Consider the following 23,153-nt stretch of genomic DNA (forward strand, 5'->3'; position numbering starts at 1 on the left):
GCACTGATGGGTTGCACTGCTGGGCAGCACTGATGGATGGTACTGCTAGGCTGCACTGATGGGCACTGCTGGACACAGGTGGGCGGCACTGCTGAGCACTTGTGGGTGGAACTGGTGGGTGTCACTGCTGGGCAACGATCATTAGGGCACTGATGATCGGTGCTGATCCCTCCACTGACAACTGCTGGTTCTCGGCAGTACTTTCCTCACGCTGTCCCGGTGATCAGCCTGTCATTGGACATAACTGATCATGTAGTAAAAGGCTGCTGTGATTGGCCTTTTACCATATCACGTGATCAGCTCTGTCCGTAGGACACAGCGATCACAGAGATTGCCAGGTGCACACCCCCGGGGTAGGTTGGACCATGCCTGTATAATGCGCATTCCTAGGTATACCCTAGCCCAGGTATACCCGTTGCTTTTGCAGGGGAACCACCTGCAGCCCTGAATGTATGTAATGATAGGGGGTGTGCTGGAGGGTCTACTGATGCTGGCTGCTGAGGGGATCTATTGTTGCAGGGGGTTTAATATTGCTGGGGAGGTTTATTGTTGCTGGTGGGAGATCTTTTTCTAGGGGGGTTATGTTGCTGAGGGGGGTCGATTATTGTTGGAAGGGGTCTACTGTTGAGGGAGGGGTCTATTGTTGCTGGCTGCTGGAGGGACTATTGATGATGGATGTTGGGAGATCTATTGTTGCTGGGAGCTTTCTTATTGCTGGGGTGGACCTATTGTTGCTGGGGGGGGGATTTGTTGAAGGGAGGATCTATTGTTGCTCAGAGGATCTGGTGTTGCTGAGGGAATCTTTTGTTGCTGTTAGGGGGTCTATTGTTGCTGGCTGCAGGGGATCTATTTTAGTACTTTTGGTGTTATCATTAAAAGAGAAGTTGAGGTTTTTTTGTTTTTTTTTTTTAATCATCATTATCTAGATGGATGCTGCATTTGTCCCAAACCCCCCCCCCCGCCGCCAGGTCAAAGACCACTGATCGCTCCATGCTCTGTGAGTAGAGAGCTGGTGCCAGTCACCATTCTCTGATCTGCCCCCCCCCCCCCCACACACACACTCACTGGAGCGCTGGACTGTGGAGGGGGCAGGAGGACGTGGCTCAGGCTCTCAGCGGAGTGCTGGTCCAGGGATCTGGTCGGATCCCGACTTTAAAGTCAGGATGTTTCTCCAGCCTGGACCAGCTGAATGACGGCAGCCAACAGGGAACAAGAGGCGGGCTCTGCATACACCATCAAGCAGTTGCAAGTCTCTCTCAGCTCCCATCTGGTCCCCATGCCTCAAGCATCCCTTCTTCCGGTGGGCTGTAAGATGGGAAACAGCTGTCATTGTTAGAATACTGTGTGAAGTAAATTAGAGAGTGTCCTGACTGACGTTATGCAGTTTGGCCACAAGATGTAACTGTTTCTAACACAGCCTCAGACTGCATAGATATTTCTATATTCAATAAGGGGTGGGGTTTTCTCAAGGAGAGTGAACAGGAAGAGAAAGAGAAGCCATACTGGAGAGAGAAGAAGGCTGAGTGATCGGAAAATCCGTTGCCATCCAGCTGTGGAGACTGCCCTCCGTAATCAGAAATCCCATTGTGTGAAGCTGATGGTGTTCAAGACGCTAATCCTGTTCAAAGAGGGGAAGATTTGCTGAAAGGAAGCTGATGAGGACACAGGAGCAAAGCAACACACATTGCTGATAATCTTGCATGCTCAGTGGAGAGACATTTGTTCTGTTCAGAGTCACCAGCGGATACAAAGCAGACCCGGGTCGGTAAGATCGTGCGCGCACCTCATTTCAGTGTTGGCGCCTCCAGAGACTGAGTCCAGGCCTATAGTTAGTTAGGGTCTCTGTTTGTGTCAGGCCGCAAGTGTTGTTACTGATCATTGGAAGGACTCCACAACTTAAAGTGACATTTCACATTGGAGAGCTGATAAAATCCTACAAACTCAAGCCAGACTGGCGTTTTGCTCAGAAGGAATACTCAGGCACGTGCTACAGGACCAGTTATGGGGGGGGGGGAATACTGTAGATTTTTGTAAGATTGTAAGCTGTTGTGCTGCACCGCAGGCTAGCCCATACCGTACCCCCATACACTGATTCCTGCTCTGTAGGGTAATAACAGGTAAGGTGTGGCAGCTTAGTTGTGCCCCCCAGTAGGTAAATTACTCCACTTTCTACCTTCATCCATCAGAAGGTGCCATGCTGTGCAGCACAAGGGTCTCAGCCTTAGGTAAAATTCTGTTGTGACAAAAGCTGGTGTTGGGGTTGCTTTCCTCGTTCGTGACTTCACTGTATCCTGGGGAGCCCACCCCGGTACACGGCTTACAGGGCGGTGCTTCACCCCTGGAAAATGCCACCCTAGGCAACTGCCTTGTTTGCCTTGTGGTAAATACGCCCTGCCAACAGCAGACTTTATCCCACTGTCAGCTGCAAACAAGTCCCAGGAGTTCAGAACGAAGCACTGGCACCACAAAATAATCATTGGTTCTGTATTCTCTAAAAGGGGCCATACTGGAAGGTGTATAGGGGATAAAACCAAGGGAAGGTGCTCAGAGGTGGGTAGGGAATGGATGCAAGGGGCAACTTGGAAGGGGGGAATTATCTGCACCTACTTTCTGAGGAAAAAAAACCCAGGGTACATCTCGTTGCGAAGTGACGTGCAAGGACCAAATTGGTTCAACGTAGCCATAGATGTACAAGCATGCCCCACCCAAACCCTACCATTCCACTTGCTTTCAAGATGAATTAGGGGACCTTGTCAAGGGGAAAGGTGGGTAGGGGATGGATACAAAGGGTGACTTTTTTTTCCACTTCAGCTTTGAGTGAAGTTTTTTTGAGGGTCAGTCAAGGAATGGCCATATACTCCAGCTCTTCCTAGACAGTCCCAAGGCATTCTCAGGATAGCTGGGAAATATACACTCACTGCTAGGGGCACAAAGTAGTCCAGCGCCGGCCCTGCCGGTCAGTCCCTCCTGTTCCATTTTGAGGGTTTTGCCCCAGCTGTATACAGCCGCTCCAAGGATGAACATATTCCCGTCTTTGATGAGTCTGAGACATAAGAATGGTAGAACTTCGTGTAACGTAGCCACAATGTATTTTGAAGCTGACTCCTCTTTCTCTTTGCTTATCAATTTCCAGATGTGGAACAATTCCAACAATGGCAAGCGGTGAGACCCTGGCCTTTGAATGTGACGGCATGGTTGGACAATATGTGACCATCTTCATCCCTGGAAAAATGACCTCATTAACTCTCTGTGAGGTCCAAGTGTTTGGACTACCGAGCGTCGTCTCAGGTGATTATATACTGTAGATACAACAACAAACCTTCAAACGGTAGAGTCTGCAAAAGAACCACACTACTCGAACCACACTACTCGAACCACACTACTCGAACCACACTACTCGAACCACACTACTCGAACCACACTACTCGAACCACACTACTCTAGACTCCAAAATTCTCATCTGCTGGGGGTGCACTAGGGTGCTGGCCATATGTTAGGTGCCGCCTGGCAGTGTCTCTAGCAGCCCACAGCACGGATTTCCTCAGGGCGCGGGGTCTAAGTCCCAGCCTGCTATTCACCAGGGCCCCTGATGGTGGGGATGGACTTGGTGCAGACTGGAACCAGGTCGCGACCCCCGAGTGCGTCCGGCTGTGGTAGAGTGTACTGGCAGGGGAGTGCAGGAACGGAGTCTGATGGGAAGAGGCAGGCAGACTTACTAAAGGTGATCTGTGCGGGATGGATGGATCGTCGGGTGAAGTAAGCGTAGTCAGACAGGCCGGGTCGGTATAGTGCGGGCAGCGTGGTACAGGAGGAGCAAGCAGAGAATGGTCGGGGTCACAAGCCAGGTTCAGCAGGTAGCAGGCAGCGCGGTACCAAGGATCAGGCAGAAGGATGGTCAGGCAAGCCAGGGGTTAATCAGGAGAATAGGCAGGGTCAGGAACAAGCAGAGGTCGGCAACGGATAACACAGGAACGCAAATCAGGAACAGAACAGGTAAGACCAAACGGCAACTTGACATACCTGTTCCATGTTTAAATAGCCCGCCCCGCGCTGTCATTGGTGCTGGGCGCGTGTCCGTGCTCGCAAGTGCGCATGCACGAATACCGCCGCTGCCGTGCACGCCCAGGTCTCGTCGCTCGTGCGCTAGTGAGGACTGGTGTTCTGCGCATGCGACGCCCGGCGCGACACTGCAGAGCACCAGCGTCCTGAAACCAGAGCAGCCTATCCCTGTTTTTTGTGTCCTCCATACAAGAAATTAAAAGGCTTGGGCGCCAATGATGTCAGAAAATGGTATTAAACCAGGTAGGTTCGCTGTGAGTCCCCACCTGAGATCCACCCCTGTCACGTACCTGATGGGAGACGGAATTGACGAGGTCGGCCTCACTTGTGTCACTAATCCTGAGCCCGCTGAGGTTGGAACAGAGGGCGTCTAAGGACCAGGGGGACAAGAGCACCAGGGTTTTTGCAGATGACCTTGGTAAGCAGGATATCCACTGATTCGGACACTGTAGAAATAGACCAGGCAGGTACAGTGGATTGCCAGATGCACAGCAGAGCCAGGTATGTAGCCAGGACACAGGACTGGAGCGGAGTCATAGGATAGCCAGGGTCATAACAGTCGGGCAGCGTGGTACAGGATCAGGAGGAAAAGCCAAAGTCAGAATCAGAGCCGAAGTCAGGAACCGGGGGGGCAGAAGAGAACTCAGTCGGGTCAGGAACAAGTCGGGTCAGCACCAAAGGAATCGCACAGGAAACAAGCAGGACACGGGGGGGGGGGGAGCTAAAGACCAGTCAGCACTGAATCAGCACCGAGGTGTTCTTTAAATAGCCCGCCCAGCGCCGACAGGCGCGCCTGGGTCCTAGTGCCTGCCCGGTGCCGTCATTGGTGACAGGCGCGCCTGGATCCCAGTGGCCGCCTGCCTTGTCGGGATCCTGCGCCTGCGCAGATTCATGCGCTGCGGCGATCTTCTTGTTCCCTGATAACCCCTCTTCATGCGTTTCACCTTCACAGGCTTAGTCATGTCTCTACACCTAAGCCTCTAAGAGCGAAATGCGTTGGCAAGGGGCGGTTCTCAGACAGGGACTCACAGCAAACCTACCTGGTTCGATAACAATTTTTTACACCGAGTAACAAATGTTCAAACACATCTGAAGTCATATTCGCTTTTTATGTGGAAGCTGTTAAAGCTGATCTACTATAGAGGAAATTGCGCTTACATTTGTAGCTCGTTTTCACAGCGCAAACATTGGGCTCGGTAATCCATTTTTAAGTCGGAGGGTTTTGCTTCGGATACATTTGCAATCCTTAACAGAACAATTTGAGAGCAAGCTGTCATGTGATAACACAAAAACCAGTGAGCTTTCAACTGGAAGCTCATCCCTCATCATGCTGTACAGTAACGGGCAGGGGTGGACTGACTATTTCGCCATTCGGGCCTGGGGTCAGTAGGGGCCCCCTTGAGATGCCCCTGGTACCTTTCATGGGCTTTTGTGGGTGTGGTTTGAGTGTGGTCGAGGACACAGGGGCCCCATGATCCCCTATTGCCCAGGGGGGCCCAGGAGTTGTCAGTCCGCCCCTGGTCCTAATGGATAATTGTACTTTTAGGCTTTTTGCACTAATTCAAAGAATCCCTAACTACCCTTCCATGAAGGTCCTCGTTCCAGTGATTCTACTTATAGGTTGACAACTGTCACTCGACCGTGCTCCTGAACTGCCACCCTGTCCTAGGCACCCCTGACGAAGACTAGGCACATCCATAGGAATGCGCATTATACAGGCATGGTCCAACCTATCAGGAAGCCGGTGAAGAACGGCAATGAACAGCCAATGGTTGAGCGAGTGCACGTTGTGGCTTTCAGGGGATGAAGGAGGACAGCAGTAAAAGGTGCAACAAAGGATGATAAAAAAATAAAAACGTTATTAACCTCTTGCTGACCGCAGATAGCCGAATGACGGCTGCACTGCGGCCGGCTGGTTCTGGGTGGAAGTCATATGACGTCCTCCCAGAACACGCTGGGTGAAGACATAGGGGTCCCATGATTTCCTATTGCCCGGGGGCCCCATGAGTTGTCAGTCCGCCCCTGGTAACGGGTATTATGATTCAGAAACGCTCCACCTACTATAGTAAAAACCCATCCTTGAGGTCCAGTCAGTGACTTTGCCAAGGCTGAGATGATGTCATCAGTCCGATGCGGGCAGGGAGAACATGAAGTATTAAACTCTTTGTTATATTTTATTAGAAATAATTTATTGCATTTATGTGTTTCTATATTCCTAGATGACACTCCAAAGATCAACGAAGGTAAGTTCATTTATCTATGTATTCCTTCAAACCTTTAAATTCTTATCTTTACCAATAATAGGAAAAACAATTGTGTGAATATTTACACCCATCAGCCATAACTATATGACCACCCACCTAGTGTTTAGTAGATCCCCATTTTGCTGCCAAATCATCCCTGACCCATCCCACCATGGACTCCACCAGACCTGTGAAGGTACACTGTGGTATCTGGCACCAAGCCGTCGGTAACAGATCTTGTAAGTTGTTAGGTGGGGCCTCCATGGATCGGATTTGTTTTTGCAGCATATCCCACAGATGATCGATGATTGGATTGAGATGTGGAGAACCTGGAGACCAAGTCAACACGTCAAACTCATTGCTGTGTTCCTCCAACCTTTCTTGAACCATTTTTTTCAGTGTGGGAGGGTGAATTATCCTGCTGAAAGAGGTCACTGCCATCGGGGAATACCATTTCCATGAAGGGGTGTAGTTGGTCACCAACAATGTTTAGGTAGGTGGTAAGTGTCACATAACATCCACATGAATGGCAGGATCCAAGGTTTCCCAGCAGAACATCGCCCAAAGCATCACCCTGCCTCCACCGGCTTGTCTTCTTCCCATACTGCATCCTGGTACCATCTCTTCCCTGTGTACGTGACACACACATGTGGCCAACCATATGATGTAAAAGGAAACGTGATTTATCAGACCAGGCCACCTTCTTCCATTTCTCTGTGCTCCAGTTCTGATGCTCACGTGCCCATTGTAGGCACTTTTGGCTGTGGACATGGCTCAGCATGGACCCCCTGACTGGTCTGCGGCTAAACAGCCTCATACAAAACAAACTGCGATGCTTTGTGTGTCCTGACACCTTTCTATCAGAAGAAGCATTCACTTTTTCAGCAATTTGAGCTCCAGTAGCTCTTATATTGGATCGGACTACACAGACCAGCCTTCCCTCCCCTCCTCCATCAATGAGCCTTTCCTCCCCACCTCCATCAATGAGCCTTTCCTCCCCACCTCCATCAATGAGCCTTCCCTCCCCACCTCCATCAATGAGCCTTTCCTCCCCACCTCCATCAATGAGCCTTTCCTCCCCACCTCCATCAATGAGATTTCCCTCCCCACCTCCATCAATTAGCCTTCCCTCCCCACCTCCATCAATGACCCTTCCATGCCCTCCTCCATCAATGAGCCTTTCCTCTCCCACTTCCAGCCAAGAGCCTTCCTTCCCCCATCTCCATCAATGAGCCTTCACTCCCCCACCTCCATCAATGAGCCTTCACTTCCCCACGTGCATCAATGAACCTGTCCCCCCACCTCCATCCAAGAGCCTTCCCTCCCCCCACATCCATCAATAAGCCTTCCCTCCCCAAATCCATCAATGAGCCTTCCCTCCCCACTTCCATCAATGAGCCTTCACTTCCCGCGTGCATCAATGAGACTTCCCCCCATCTCCATCCAAAAGCCTTCCCTCCCCCCACCTCCAGCCAAGAGTCTTGCTTCCCCCACTTCCATGAATGAGCCTTCCCTTCCCCCAGCCTTCCCTCCCCCACCTCCATCAATGAGACTTCCCCCCACCTCCATCCAAAAGCCTTCCCTCCCCCCACCTCCAGCCAAGAGACTTCCTTCCCCCATCTCCATCAATGAGCCTTCACTTCCCATGTGCCTCAATGAGCCTTTCCCCCCACCTCCATCCAAGAGCCTTCCTTGCTCCCACCTCCATCCAAAAGCCTTCCCTCCCCCCACCTCCAGTCAAGAGCCTTCCCTCCCCTACCTCCATGAATGAGCCTTCCCTCCCCCACCTCCATCAATGAGACTTCCCCCACAGCCATCCAAGAGCCTTCCCTCCCCCCACCTCCATCCAAGAGCCTTCCTTCCCCCATCTTCATCAGTGAGCCTTCCCTCTCCCCCACCTCCATCAATGAGCCTTCCCTGCCCATGTGCATCAATGAGCCTCACCCCCACCTCCATCCAAGAGCCTTCCCTCTCCACCTCCATCAATGAGCCTTCCCTCCCCCACCTCCATCAATGAACCTTCCCTCTCCATCTCCATCAATGAGCCTTCCCTCCCCCACCTCCATCAATGAGCCTTCCCTCTCCACCTCCAATGAGCCTTCTCTCCCCCCCCCATCAATGAGCCTTCCCTCCCCACCTCCATCCATGAGCCTTCCCTCTCCACCTCCATCAATGAGCCTTCCCTCCCCCACCTCCATCAATGAACCTTCCCTCTCCATCTCCATCAATGAGCCTTCCCTCCCCCACCTCCATCAATGAGCCTTCCCTCTCCACCTCCAATGAGCCTTCTCTCTCCCCCCCCCCCCATCAATGAGCCTTCCCTCCCCACCTCCATCCATGACCCTGGTTCCAGTTAGGCGGTTTTCCTTACTTGGATTACTTTTTGGTCCTGACCACCGCAGACCGAGAACATCCCACAAGAGCTGCAGTTTTGGAGTTGCTCTGACCCAGTCATCCAGACATTACAATTTGGTCCTTGTCAAAGTCCCTCCAATCCTTACACTCGGCCATTATTTCTGCTTTCAACACATATATATACATAATATATCCCACCTGCTTTCAGAAGCCATTGTCACCAGATAATCCATGTTATTCCCTTTATCTGTCATTGGTCATCAAGTTGTGTCTGACGGGTGCAAGTTCATCATTTATTGTTCTGGCTGCAAGATGTGATACTTTGTGTCTTCTTACCCTCGCTATGTATCCTCTACAGCTCTCGTGAGTATCTCCAACGCCACCAAATGGACATGTAAGGCTTCTTTCTGTAACATTCTATTCCTGCACATAATCTGTGGGGCCTTAAAGGGGATCTCCAGACAATCCGTAGTTTAGTTTGGAGTGGGGGAGGTGACTGTTATTTCTACGGGATGGACAGCAACAGCAATGAGGAGGTCCAATGAAAAGAAAAACTTTGTCTGGAGTCTCACTTTATTTATTTTTGTTTTTTTTATCTGCGGGGTAACATAAGGCAGGAGGAGAACTTAACCTGCGACCTGCCTCCAGTGCATTTATTGTATTTATCTATTTCGGGTACTTGTATAGCGCCATAAATGTACGCAGCGCTTTATATATATATATTGTACATTCACAGCAGTCCCCGCCCCCGAGGAGCGTACAGTCTAAGGTCCCCCACATGGAAGAAAAATATATTTGAAATATATTCTAAAGATATTCTTCCCAAATCTATTGACATATATTTGAAATACTACAATTTTGAACGTGTTCAGTATATTTCAAAATATATGTCAATAGATTATAATATATGTAATGTACAGTACATGGGGGGCTGACCCTCTCATCAAAAATCAGAGAAAACTGTTCTAAGACACCACAACAAACCATCATGATACATTTTTAATAATGCCACAGCTTCACGATCAAAGTCATTTGGTTGGTTGTTGATATATATACAGTTGCAAGAAAAAGTATGTGAACCCCTTGGGATTCCGTGGAGTTTTGCATGAATTGGGCATAAAATGTGCTCTGAACGTCATCTAAGTCACAGCAATAGAAGAACACAGTCTGCTGAACATAATACTACACAAACATTAGATGTTGCCATGGTTTAATTGCACATAACATGTAAACATTCACAGTGCAGGGAGGAAAAAGTATGTGAACCTTTGGACTTAATAACTGGTTGACCCTCCTTTGGCAGCAATAACCTCAACCAAACGTTTCCTGTAGTTGCAGATCAGACCTGCACAATGATCTGGAGTCATTTTGGACCACTCCTCTTCACAAAACTGTTTCAGTGTAGCAATATTCTTGGGATGTCTGGTGTGAATCGCTCTCTTAAGGTCATGCCACAGCATTTCAATGGGGTTGAGGTCAGGACTCTGACTGGGCCACTCCAGAAGGCGTATTCTGTGCTGTTGCAGCCATTGTTTTGTTGAATGACTTGTATGCTTTGGGTCATTGTCCTGTTGCATCACCCATCCTCTGCGGAGCTTCAGTTGGCGGACAGATGGTCGTACGTTTTCCTGCAAAATGTCTTGATAAACTCTGGAATTCATTTTCCCATCAATGACAACAATCCATCCAGGCCCTGAGGCAGCAAAGCAGCCCCAAACCATGATGCTCCCTCCGCCATGTTTCACAGTGGGGATGAGGTTTTGATGTTGGTGTGCTGTGCCTTTTTTTCTCCACACATAGTGTTGTGTGTTCTTCCCAAACAACTCCATCTTGGTTTCATCTGTCCACAGTATATTCTGCCAGTAGTGCTGTGGATCATCCAGGTGCTCTTTTGCAAACTTCAAACGTGCTGCAATCTTCTTTTTGGCCAGCAATGGCTTCCTCCGTGGTGTCCTCCCATGTACTCCATTCTTGTTTCATGTTTTCCTTATTGTAGATGTGTCAACAAAAATGTTAGCATGTGCCAGAGATTTCTGTAGGTCTTTAGCTGACACTCTGGGATTCTTCTTTACCTCATGCAGCATTCTGCGCTGTGCTCTTGCAGCCATTTTTACAGGACGACCACGCCTAGGGAGAGTAGCAACAGTGCTAAACTTTCTCCATTTGTAGACAGTCTGTCTTACCGTGGACACATGAACATCAAGGCTTTTGGAGATACTTCTGTAACCCTTTCCAGCTTCATGCAAGTCAACAATTCTTGATCGTAGGTCTTCTGAGAGCTCTTTTCTGCAAGGCATGGTTCACATCAGACAGTGCTTCTTGAAACCAGTAAACCCAAAACAGGTGTCAGCAACACATCCAATATCATCCCACTGATTGGAGTCAAGGTTGGCTCACTCCTGGCTCCAATTAGCTCTGGGAGAAGTCATTAAGCTAGGGCCTCACATACTTTTTCCTCCCTGCACTGTGAATGTTTACATGTTATGTGCAATTAAACCATGGCAACATCTAATGTTTGTGTAGTATTATGTTCAGCAGACTGTGTTCTTCTATTGTTGTGACTTAGATGACGTTCAGAGCTCATTTTATGCCCAATTCATGCAAAACTCCACGGAATCCCAAGGGGTTCACATACTTTTTCTTGCAACTGTATATGTGTATATGTATATGTGTATGTATATGTGTATGTATATGTGTATGTATATGTGTATGTATATGTGTATATATGTATGTATATATGTGTGTATATGTGTATATATGTATGTATATATGTATGTGTATGTATATGTGTATATATGTATATGTGTATGTATATGTGTATATATGTATGTATATATGTATGTGTATGTATGTATATGTGTATATATGTGTATATATGTATGTATATACAGTATGTATGTATGTATATTTGTATGTATATGTGTATATATGTATGTATATATGTATATGTGTATATATGTATGTATGTATATGTATATATATATGTGTATATGTATGTATATGTGTATATATGTATGTATGTATGTATATGTGTATATATGTATGTATACATATGGATGTATATATATATATGTATTTGTGACAGGAGAGGTGAAGGGCCTCATGAAATGGCCAGACGGGCTTGATTCAGGGTGTTTGACACCCGCACCCTAGTGTGAAAGAAAATGTTTTAAATGAAGTGAACTGGTGCAAGGAACGTGGTACTGACATGCGTTGTTGTCCTTGCAGTTGACTATCTCTGGGGTCTATTAGTTGATGAGGACGACGCCACCGACTACCTGGACTTCAGTGAGTATTTATTTGTTATTGGCCGGAGGGGAGAAGGGTTGGAACCCTCTGTGACCTACACAATGTCAACGTCACCCTGTGCAGTGATTTTCCATCGTGGAAACAATTTAAGTGCCAGCAGAATGAGAGTGACCGTTGCAGGGGGGCAGGTCAACCATACAATTAACCCTTTACACACACACGCGGTAGCTGCCACCACAAGTTTTAGTAGAAGTTTTCACCATTCACAGCATCTGCTGTTACAATTCGGGCATTTAAAAAAAATGTGCATTACTCTCTGCCACACCCAGACAGGAAAGTAGCAGACTTCTGACTACGGCAGCTTCTTCAGTGAGGCAGAATTCCTTAGTTTCTAGTTGGCTCATTTAGAGATTTATTATTATTATACAGGCACTTATAGCGCCGTCAATTTACGCAGTGCTTTACATATATATTGTACATTCACATCAGTCCCCACATACACATACCAGGGCTGCTTAAAGTGTTACTAAACCCCCAACAGTACAATCAGTCTGTATAGGCAATAAAGCATGCTTGTTATACTCATTGTGGAATCTAAGGGGTTAATCCTCAGCATTGTGTAAAAAGGTTGCTTGATCCTGTCTTGTCTGAACCTCCTCTTCTTCTACTGTCCCCAATCCATCTGCTGATAATACAGAGCCCTAGGAGACACTCTACACATGCTCAGTTTAGTGTATATTGCTAGAGAGGTTTTTTTTTTTTTGGGGGGGGGGGGGGAGTAGATGTGATTGGCGAAAGACCAATCAGCACTGTCCAGACATAGGATCAGGGGTCATGCAGCCTCCTAGGAAAGTCAGAGGAGAAAGAAAGGAGGAGAGGGGATATAGTGAATGCGGGGTCCGGGGAGAGCGGATATAGTGAATGCGGGGTCCGGGGAGAGCGGATATAGTGAATGCGGGGTCCGGGGAGAGCGGATATAGTGAATGCGGGGTCCGGGGAGAGCGGATATAGTGAATGCGGGATCCGGGGAGAGCGGATATAGTGAATGCGGGGTCCGGGGAGAGCGGATATAGTGAATGCGGGGTCCGGGGAGAGCGGATATAGTGAATGCGGGGTCCGGGGAGAGCGGATATAGTGAATGCGGGGTCCGGGGAGAGCGGATATAGTGAATGCGGGGTCCGGGGAGAGCGGATATAGTGAATGCGGGGTCCGGGGAGAGCGGATATAGTGAATGCGGGGTCCGGGGAGAACGGATATAGTGAATGCGGGGTCCGGGGAGAGCGGATATAGTGAATGCGGGGTCCGGGGAGAGCGGATATTGTGAATGCGAGGTCCGGGGAGAGCGGATATAGTGAATGCGGGGTCCGAGGAGAGCGGATATAGTGAATGCGGGGTCCGGGGAGAGCGGATATAGTGAATGCGGGGTCCGGGGAGAGCGGATATAGTGAATGCGTGGTCCGGGGAGAGCGGATATAGTGAATGCCGGGTCCGGGGAGAGAGGATATAGTGAATGCGTGGTCCGGGGAGAGCGGATATAGTGAATGCCGGGTCCGGGGAGAGCGGATATAGTGAATGCGGGGTCCGGGGAGAGCGGATATAGTGAATGCGGGGTCCAGGGAGAGCGCATATAGTGAATGCGGGGTCCAGGGAGAGCGCATATAGTGAATGCGGGGTCCGGAGAGAGCGGATATAGTGAATGCGGAGTCCAGGGAGAGCGCATATAGTGAATGCTGGGTCCGGAGAGAGCGGATATAGTGAATGCAGGATCCGGGGAGGGCGTCCTGTGTACAATGATGATGTTTTTGGGCTTGTGTAGCACATCCAAAGTCTGAAACTAGTTAAAATGTTCATGGTCTTGCTACAACATTGGCCATTGGCTTTATTTTTTTTTTTTTTTTCTGATTTTCAGTACTTGGAGACAAAGAAGATGATGGTGGTAAGCCAGATGAAGCTTTAAAAGCTATAAATTTAATAGCTTATAGATGTTTATGTGAAAGAATTATGGAAAGTAGATTGTGGTTCCTGTCACAGTATCTGCTGTTGCAATTCTGAACTGTAAAAAAAAAAACAAGTGTGTATTACTCGCTGTCACACTCAGACAGGAATGTAACAAGGTTAAGGTTATGGTAGCTTCTTCTTGACCATAAACGTCTTTCTCAATCTCATTTTTGGCAATGACTCCTGACTACGTATTTTACAGGGTTGCTGTTTAAAGTACAGAGGAGAATGCTGTCTGTGAGAAAGAAATACAGGTTGCTGATTTGGGAAATGAAAAGAAAAGACGGGAGCAGGATTGGATAAAAATGGAGAATTTAGAAATAAAACATTGGCATTTGCATTACACTTATTAAAAAGAAGCTTGCAAAAATGTTTGTTTAAATTGTTTGTGTCGTTGTAACATTGCATTTTTACCATTTTTGTCTTTTCTGATTTTCAGTAATTGTGGCCCAAGAGAGTACAAAAGATGAAGGTAAGCCAGATAAAGATTTAAAACAGCAACTTTAAGAGCTTACAGATGTTTAAGTGAAATGAAAGAATTATAGAGGGTAGATTGTAGTTCCTGTCTTCATTTGTAGGTCATTGTTTATAATACACATGGGAACTGCAATGGGTGTATTCCATATTCCACATCCTCAATGCCAACACCTACTATATACTCATGAGTACAGAATTGAAAATAAGCCAGGAAAGCTTTAAAACTGCAAATTCAACAGCTTACAACTGTTTAAGAGAAATGAAAGAATTATGGAAAATAGATTGTAGTTCCTGTCTTCATTTGTAGGTCATTGTTTATAATACACATGGGAACTGCAATGGGTGTATCCCATAGTCCACATCCTCAATGTTACCTTTTCAATATTCTTCTGAAATGGTAATATAAGTTGTGTGTGAACTGAACTTTGAATTAATGCTATTCAATAAATTGTTACAATATATGGTCAAAAGTCTGTGAACGCCTGACCATTAACACCTACTATATACCCCTGAGTACAGAAATTGAAAGTAAGCCAGAAAAGCTTTAAAACTGCAAATTCAACAGCTTACAGATGTTTAGCTGAAATGAAAGAATTATAGACGGTAGATTGTAGTTCCTGTCTTTTTTTGTAGGCCTTTGTTTATAATACACATGGGAACTGCAATGGGTGTATCCCATAGTCCACAGCCAAATTCAACAGCTTACAACAGTTTAAGAGAAATGAAAGAATTATGGAAAGTAGATTGTAGTTCCTGTCTCCGTTTGTAGGTCATTGTTTATAATACACATGGGAACTGCAATGGGTGTATCCCATAGTCCACATCCTCAATGTTACCTTTTCAATATTCTTCTGAAATGGTAATATAAGTTGTGTGTGAACTGAACTTTGAATTAATGCTATTCAATAAATTGTTACAATATACAGCCAAAAGTCTGTGAACTCCTGACCAATAAGATCTACTATATACCCATGAGTACAGAAATTGAAAGTAAGCCAGAAAAGCTTTAAATCTGCAAATTCATCAGCTTACAGATGTTTAAGTGAAATGAACGGGGACGTGATCTTAAACTAACTGGAGGAAAGTTCAAAACTAATCTCAGAAAGTACTATTTTACAGAGAGGGTAGTTGATGCTTGGAATAAATTTCCAGCAGAGGTAGTGAGCCAGTCAACAGTAAATAGCTTCAAAGATGCTTGGGACAAGCATAGATCTATACTCAGACAAAAAAGTTAACAAAAAAACACATACAAAAAAAATAATAGGTAGACTTGATGGACCACTCGGTCTTTTTCTGCCGTCCCTTTTCTATGTGTCTATGAAAGAATTATGGAAGGTAGATTGTAGTTCCTGTCTTCATTGGTAGGTAATTGTTCATAATACACATGGGAACTGCAATGGGTGTATCCCATGGCCTGCATCCTCAATGTTACCTTTTCAATAGTCTTCTGAAATGGTAATATAAATTGTGTGTGAACTGAACTTTGAACTAATGCTATTCAATAAATTGTTACAATATATGGCCAAAAGCCTGTGGACTCCTGACCAATAACACCTACTATATACCCCTGAGTACAGAATATGAAAGTAAGCCAGAAAAGCTTTAAAACTGCGAATTCAACAGCCTAAAGTTATTTAAGTGAAATGAAAGAATTATGTAAAGTAGATTGTAGTTCCTGTCTTCATTTGTAGGTCATTGTTCATAATACACATGGGAACTGCAATGGGTGTATTCCATAGTCCACATCCTCAAAGTTACCTTTTCAATATTCTTCTGAAACTGTGATATGTTGTGTGTGAACTAAACTTTGAGCTAATACTATTCAATAAATTGTTACAATATATGGCCAAAAATATGCAGACTCCTGACCATTAACACCTACTACAGTATATACCCATGAGTACAGAAATTGAAAGTAATCCAGAAAAGTTTTAAAACTGCAAATTCAACAGCTTACAGATGTTTAAGTGAAATTAATGGGGACATGACCTTAAACTAACTGGAGGAAAGTTCAAAACTAATCTCAGAAAGTACTATTTTACTGAAAAAGTAGTTGATGCTTGGAATAAATTTCCAGCAGAGGTAGTGAGCCAGTCAACAGTAAATACAGTTGTGACCAAAATTATTCAACCCCCAATGCTGTAAAGGGGTTTAGGGACTATAGTGTACATTTGGAATTGTATTCAGAATCAAATCCTACAAGGACGTTGTAACTACCCAAATGCAACTAAAATGACATCAATTGTTTATGTAATACAGTAGTAAATGGTTCTTATGTGGTTTCTTCATTGCCACAATTATTCAACCCCTTAAAGACTACCACTCTGAAGAACAGAGGTTCATACAGGTGCTTTCCATCAGGTATTGAAAACACCTGTGGATGTCACCGAGCAGCAATCAAGCATAATAAGCACCAATTAGGCAGCTTTAAAATGACTGTGATACTCAGCTCCTTCTAGACATTTACTGGTGTGGTTACAAACATGGTGAAGGCAAGAGAATGGTCCAGGAAGACAAGAGAAGAGGTGATTTCTCTTCACAGGAAGGGCAATGGCTATAAGAAGATTGCAAAGATGTTAAACATACCAAGAGACACCTTAGGAAGCATCATTCGCAAATTCAAGGCAAAGGGCACTGTTGAAACGCTACCTGGTCGTGGCAGAAAGAAGATGCTGACTTCGACTGCTGTGCGCTACCTGAAGCGTAGAGTGGAGAGAAGTCCCCGTGTGACTGCTGAGGAACTGAGAAAAGATTTGTCAGATGTGGGTACAGAAGTTTCAGCCCAGACAATAAGACGCACACTGCGTAATGAAGGCCTCCGTGCCAGAACTCCCAGGCGTACCCCCTTGCTGTCTCCAAAGAATAAGAAGAGTCGACTGCAGTATGCCAAAAGCCATGTGGACAAACCACAAAAGTTGTGGGATAGTGTTCTGTGGACTGATGAAACAAAATTAGAACTGTTTGGGCCCATGGATCAACGCTATGTTTGGAGGAGGAAGAACAAGGCCTATGATGAAAAGAACACCTTGCCTACTGTGAAGCATGGTGGAGGGTCAATCATGCTTTGGGGCTGTTTTGCTTCTGCAGGTACAGGGAAGCTTCAGCGTGTGCAAGGTACCATGAATTCTCTTCAGTACCAGGAGATATTGGATGGAAACGTGATGCAGTCCGTCACACACCTGAGGCTTGGGAGACGTTGGACCTTTCAACAGGACAATGATCCCAAGCATACCTCCAAGTCCACTAGAGCATGGTTGCAGAGGAAAGGCTGGAACATTTTGGAGTGGCCATCGCAGTCACCAGACTTAAATCCGATTGAGAACCTCTGGTGGGACTTAAAGAAAGCAGTTGCAGTGCGCAAGCCTAAGAATGTGACTGAACTGGAGGCCTTTGCCCATGAAGAATGGGCGAAGATACCCGTAGATCGCTGCAAGACACTTGTGTCAAGCTATGCTTCACGTTTAAAAGCTGTTATAACTGTAAAAGGATGCTGTACTAAGTACTAAGATTGAATGTCACTTGGGGGTTGAATAAAACTGATAATGCTGTGAGCACAGAAAAGACATTTGTGGTTATTTCATTATAACTGTTATGTTATATTTGTCTGACCTACAAGTGCCTCTTTAATGTAAATGTAAGCAAGATGACTGAATGATCAAAAGCAATGTCAAACTGGCCAAAACACTCAATTTCAGTGGGGGTTGAATAATTTTGGTCACAACTGTATCTTCAAAGATGCTTGGGACAAGCATAGATCTATTCTCAGACAAAAAAGTTAACAAAAAAACACATAAAAAAAAAGATATGGGCAGACTTCATGGACCACTCGGTCTTTTTCTGTCGTCACTTTTCTGTTTCTATGAAGAATGATGGAAGGTAGACTGTAGTTCCTGTCTTCATTTGTAGGTCATTGTTCATAATACACATGGCAACTGCAATGGGTGTATTCCATAGTCCACATCCTCAATGTTACTTTTTCAATATTCTTCTGAAATGCTAATATACGTTGTGTGTGAACTGAACTTTGATCTAATATGATCCAATAAATTGTTACAATATATGGCCAAAAGCCTGTGGACTCCTGACCATTAACACCTACTCATGAGTACAGAAATTGAAAGTAATCCAGAAACACTTTAAAACTTCAAATTCCACAGCTTAAAGTTATTTAAATGAAATTAAGGAATTATTTAAAGTAGATTGTAGTTCCTGTCTGCATTTGTAGGTCATTGTTCATAATACACATGGGAACTGCAATGGGTGTATCCCATAGTCCACATCCTCAATGTTACCTTTTCAATATGCTTCTGAAACGATAATATAAGTTGTGTGGGAATTGAACTTTGATCTAATACGATCCAATAAATTGTTACAATATGCGGCCAAAAGTCTGTGGACTCCTGACCATTAACACCTACTATATACTCATGAGTACAGAAGATGAAAGTAAGCCAGAAAAGCTTTAAAACTGCAAATTCATCTGCTTACAGAGGTTTAAGTGAAATGAATGGGGACATGATCTTAGACTAACTGGAGGAAAGTTCAAAACTAAGTTCAGAAAGCACTATTTTACTGAAAAAGTAGATGCTTGGAGTAAACTTCCAGCAGAGGTAGTAAGTCAGTCAGCAGTAAGTGGCTATAAACATGCATGGGACAGCATAGCTCTACACAAAAAAGTTAACAAAAAAACACATTAAAAAAAAATATGGGCAGACTTGATGGACCACTCGGCCTTTTTCAGCCGCCGTCACTTTTCTACGTTTCTATGAAAGAATGAAGGAAGGTAGATTGTAGTTCCTGTCTTCCTTTGTAGGTCATTGTTTATAATACACATGGGAACTGCAATGGGTGTATTCCATAGTCCACATCCTCAATGTTACTTTTTCAATATTCTTGTTGAATATTCTCAATATTCTAAGCCAGAAAAGCTTTAAAACTGCAAATTCAACAGCTTACAGATGTTTAGGTGAAATGAAAGAATTATGGAATGTAGATTGTAGTTCCTGTCTTCATTTGTAGGTCATTGTTTATAATACACATGGGAACTGCAATGGGTGTACTTCATGGTCCACGTCCTTTTCAATATTCATCTACAACTGTGATTTAAACTGTGTGTGAGCTGAAGTTTGATCTAATGCCATTCAATATATTGTTACAATATTTGTGAACCCCTAACCATCACACCTACTGTATCCCCGAAGGCATGCAGAAACCCCTAAAAATAACTAAGTTCAGATGCTTCCAGTGAAGGGTTTGGTTAATATGAAGGCCTACAAAGACATTGTAGACAGGCGTGGTAACAGTTTTGGAACGGTCCTTTCCTGTTTCAGAATGTCTGTGCCCCCCCGTGTACAAAGCCAGCTACATAAAGACATCATATGACCTGTTTGGTGTTGAGGAACATGAGTGACCTGTACCTCAATCCAGTAGAACCCATTTGGGATTAACTGGAATAACAATTGCAATCCAAGTCTTCTCAGCCAGCCTCAGGTCTTGACCTCATAAATGATCTTTTGACTGAATGGCCACAGACCCACTTTAAAATCTTTTGGAAAATTTTCCTAAATAAGTGGAGGATTTATAGACCCAAAGTATCACGTACCTGGTGATGGAGGCCAATGGAGAGAGGGCTTCCCTTGCGGCTAAGTTCCGGACTCTCCTGAGAGTGGGACAGAGGGAGTCTGGCCCAAAGTGGCACAGGTCACCTGTAGGAGTGCTGGTTGGTGATCCACTCAGAAGCACAGCTGGTGCACGGAGATAGGTCTGCAGACAGGAGGTGCCTGTGCGTGGTTTGCAAGCCCTTCCTGGATTTAGATGTGCACTGTGTAGTCGGTTCAAGCTAAGGTCAGGTACCAGGTGGGAATCAGAGCAGACGTAGCCAGATGGGATAGCCGAGGTCATACACAGAGGAGCGAGAGAGAGAGAGTATCCGTAATCCAAGTCGAGGTCAGGTCAGGGGTAAATCAGAGTAGACAGGAGCAAGCCGAGTCGGTAACAGGAAATCACAGGTCAGAATCACAGGAAACAGGAACCAGGAACAGGGCACGGGGAGCTAGAGATCATCCAGCAACTTGGTAAAGTGATGAGCCTCTGGCACCAGACTGAGGCTGATGAGTACTTCTGCGGCCATGCAGAGTACTGGCAGAAATGCCAGATCTTCCAGAACTTCTGCCATAGACAGGACCCTGACACAAAGGTTTTTTTTTAGTGTTGCAGTGGGATGACTAACAAGGTATGATGGTCATGTGTCCACAAACGTAGACCCATGAGCGATAAAGTTTATAAAGAAGTAACTAAATAATCTTTGGCTCTTTCAAGGTGAAAATCTTGCTTTCCGAGGAATCAGCTCTCAGTCCAGCACTTACGATAAATTTGGAGCTCCAGAAAACGCCATCGACGGCTCTACAAATACCAATTACATGTCCAAACACTGCTCCCACACTGACCTGGACATAGAGCCCTGGTGGAGGGTGGACCTTACCAAAGTCTGCAACGTCACCAAAGTCAAAATCCTAAACAGAGGCGACTGCTGCAAAGAACGGATCGAAGGGGCTGAGCTCAGAATTGGAACATCTTCTGAGAGAGGAGGCACACGAAACCCAAGGTGAGGCCTTCAAACTTGATGTGGGCCATGATAGCGCTTCCCAGCACCTTTCCTAATTTCTTTTTGAGGAAATATGACGTGATGTGGATTGTGGCTGCATAAAGACTTACCTGTGAGACTGAACTGGCAAGCAGATATAAACACACTTAGGCCTCATGTACGTCGGACAATAAAAAAAAACGCCGGTAGCATTAGCAGTAGAATGCTGCACTAAAAACACGAGTTTTGACACCTTTTTTAGTGGCTTTGCGTTAGCGTCTTTCAGACTTTTGCATATTTTTAGCATTTTTAGCAAAAGCTCAAAAACGCTGGATAGCCGTGTTTTCCAACTGAAGAAGCCCTCCTCAAACGCAGTAGTTCTGGGGAGGTTTTTCCCAGCCTGAAAACGCCCCTGCCAAAAGAAACACTGATAAAAGCCTACGTGTGTACGGACACACAGGATAACATGCCAAGGGGGTTTACTGGCTGCAGAAAGCAAATGCCCAATGCCCAAAACAGCCGCTGTAAAAACGCCCGGCGTGCATGAGGCCTTCAAGTGGTTAGGCGTTCATTAGGTAGCTCACCCTCACCATGCACAGAGATTTTCCAGCTCCAACAATCTAAGTACCAGCAGTCTAATAATAATCATTCCTGGGGCAAGTTAACCTCTTCACGCCGGCCAAACGCAAATGTGCGGCCTCCCGGTGTCTGGGCCTAGACGCTGAGCGGCCGCACATTGCGTTCTATTAAAAAAGAACATATGTGCTGACAGCGCGCTCCCAGCTCACGTGTACGGTACTCACGGAAAGCTCCCGATCTCCTCTTTCGATCAGGACTTTTCCCGATCATGTGACCGCCGTGATGGCGTGCCACGGCGGTCACATGACCCAAAACCCCGCCCTCCCGGCTTCTGAAACCCTTAAAGGGCCAGGAGGTGCCGGCGCCAAGAGGTTAAAAGGGTTGCGAAGGTTGAAGGTGTTTTACCTTCATGCAGTATTCCTCCCAGCCCCCCCTAATACTCAGCTAAGCCCCCCCCCTTCGATCGAGTGATGTGCACTGGAGTCTCGGCAATCCTGGGACTCCCTCTGCTCATTGTCTGAGACAAAAGCAGGAGCCAATCAATCACAGCTAGCAGGGGCGGACTGACCATTCGGGCTCTCGGGCACTGCCCGAGGGCCCAGGGTCAGTACGGGGCCCCATGAGATGCCCCTAGTACCTTTCATAGGCTTTTTTAGGTGTGGTCTGAGTGTGGGTGAGGACACAGGGGCCCCATGCTCCCCTAATGCCCGGGCGTCCCATGCGTTGTCAGTCCGTCCCTGACAGCAAGTGAGCTAATGAGAAGAGAGAGAGGGCGGGGCTGAGCCACGGCTCCGTGTGTGAGCAGCGGGTGCTCCCATAGCAAGTCGCTTGCTGTGGGGGCACCCGACAGGAGAGAGGAGCCGGGAGAGCCTGCGGGGGACCCGAGAAGAGGAGGATCCGGGCTGCTCTGTGCAAAACCACTGCCCACAGCAGGTAACTATAGATGTTTTTGTTTGTTTGTTTGTTTTTTTTTAATTACGCCTTTAGAATCACTCTAACTCTACAGATAACCCTTTACACGTACAAAATGGTAGCTTCCACCATACGTTTTAATTGAGGCACCTACCATTCACAGAATCTGCTGTTGCAATTTCCACCTTTTTTTAAAAAAAAAAAAAAAGTCTGTATTACTTGCTGCCACGCCCAGACAGGAATGTAACAGAATCTACAATGCGGTAGCATCTCCAAACAGGCAATACAGTAAGTTAAAGCGGAGTTCCGGGGAAAATAAAAAAAATAAATAAAAGTCAGCGGCTACATAAACTACAAAAACTGTAGCTGCTGACTTTTAGAAAGCAGACACTCACCTGTCCCTCGGTTCCCGTCCCCCCCCCCTTGCAGCCTGTTTCACCGGCCGCCCTGTTTTCCCGGCTCCGGCATCTTCAGTGTGGTCACCCGGCTGTGACAGCTTGCGGCTTTACAGCTGAGTGCCCACTGCGCTTTCTGAATGGTCCCGTAGTCTTCTGGGACCTGTCACGTGTCCCAGAAATCTACAGGGAGGGAGGAGAGGAGGACAATGTCCAATGTCCATTTCCGCTCGCCTAGGTCAGGGGTGCCAAACTGGCGGCCCTCCAGCTGTTGCAAAACTACAAGTCCCATCATGCCTCTGC

The 23,153-nt window shown here is 46.2% G+C and overlaps 1 protein-coding gene across 1 annotated transcript in view; it reads left to right on the top strand.

The window, feature by feature from the left end:
* The window catches only part of LOC149432297 (uncharacterized), a 58,949-nt gene that overhangs the window by 9,829 nt on the left and 25,967 nt on the right, over nucleotides 1–23,153 (top strand). The window contains exons 7-13 of the mRNA XM_089665277.1: nucleotides 3,134–3,288; nucleotides 6,279–6,302; nucleotides 9,016–9,051; nucleotides 11,886–11,945; nucleotides 13,816–13,948; nucleotides 15,706–15,716; nucleotides 20,700–20,985. Of these exons, the coding sequence (XP_089521403.1) occupies nucleotides 3,134–3,288; nucleotides 6,279–6,302; nucleotides 9,016–9,051; nucleotides 11,886–11,945; nucleotides 13,816–13,948; nucleotides 15,706–15,716; nucleotides 20,700–20,985 (705 nt within the window). The remainder of the gene's footprint in view (nucleotides 1–3,133; nucleotides 3,289–6,278; nucleotides 6,303–9,015; nucleotides 9,052–11,885; nucleotides 11,946–13,815; nucleotides 13,949–15,705; nucleotides 15,717–20,699; nucleotides 20,986–23,153) is intronic.

The sequence above is a fragment of the Staurois parvus genome, unplaced genomic scaffold, assembly GCF_062004578.1.
Source record: "Staurois parvus isolate SC_StPar_1 unplaced genomic scaffold, SC_StPar_1.0 ptg002171l, whole genome shotgun sequence".
NCBI classification, from domain to species: Eukaryota; Metazoa; Chordata; class Amphibia; order Anura; family Ranidae; genus Staurois; species Staurois parvus.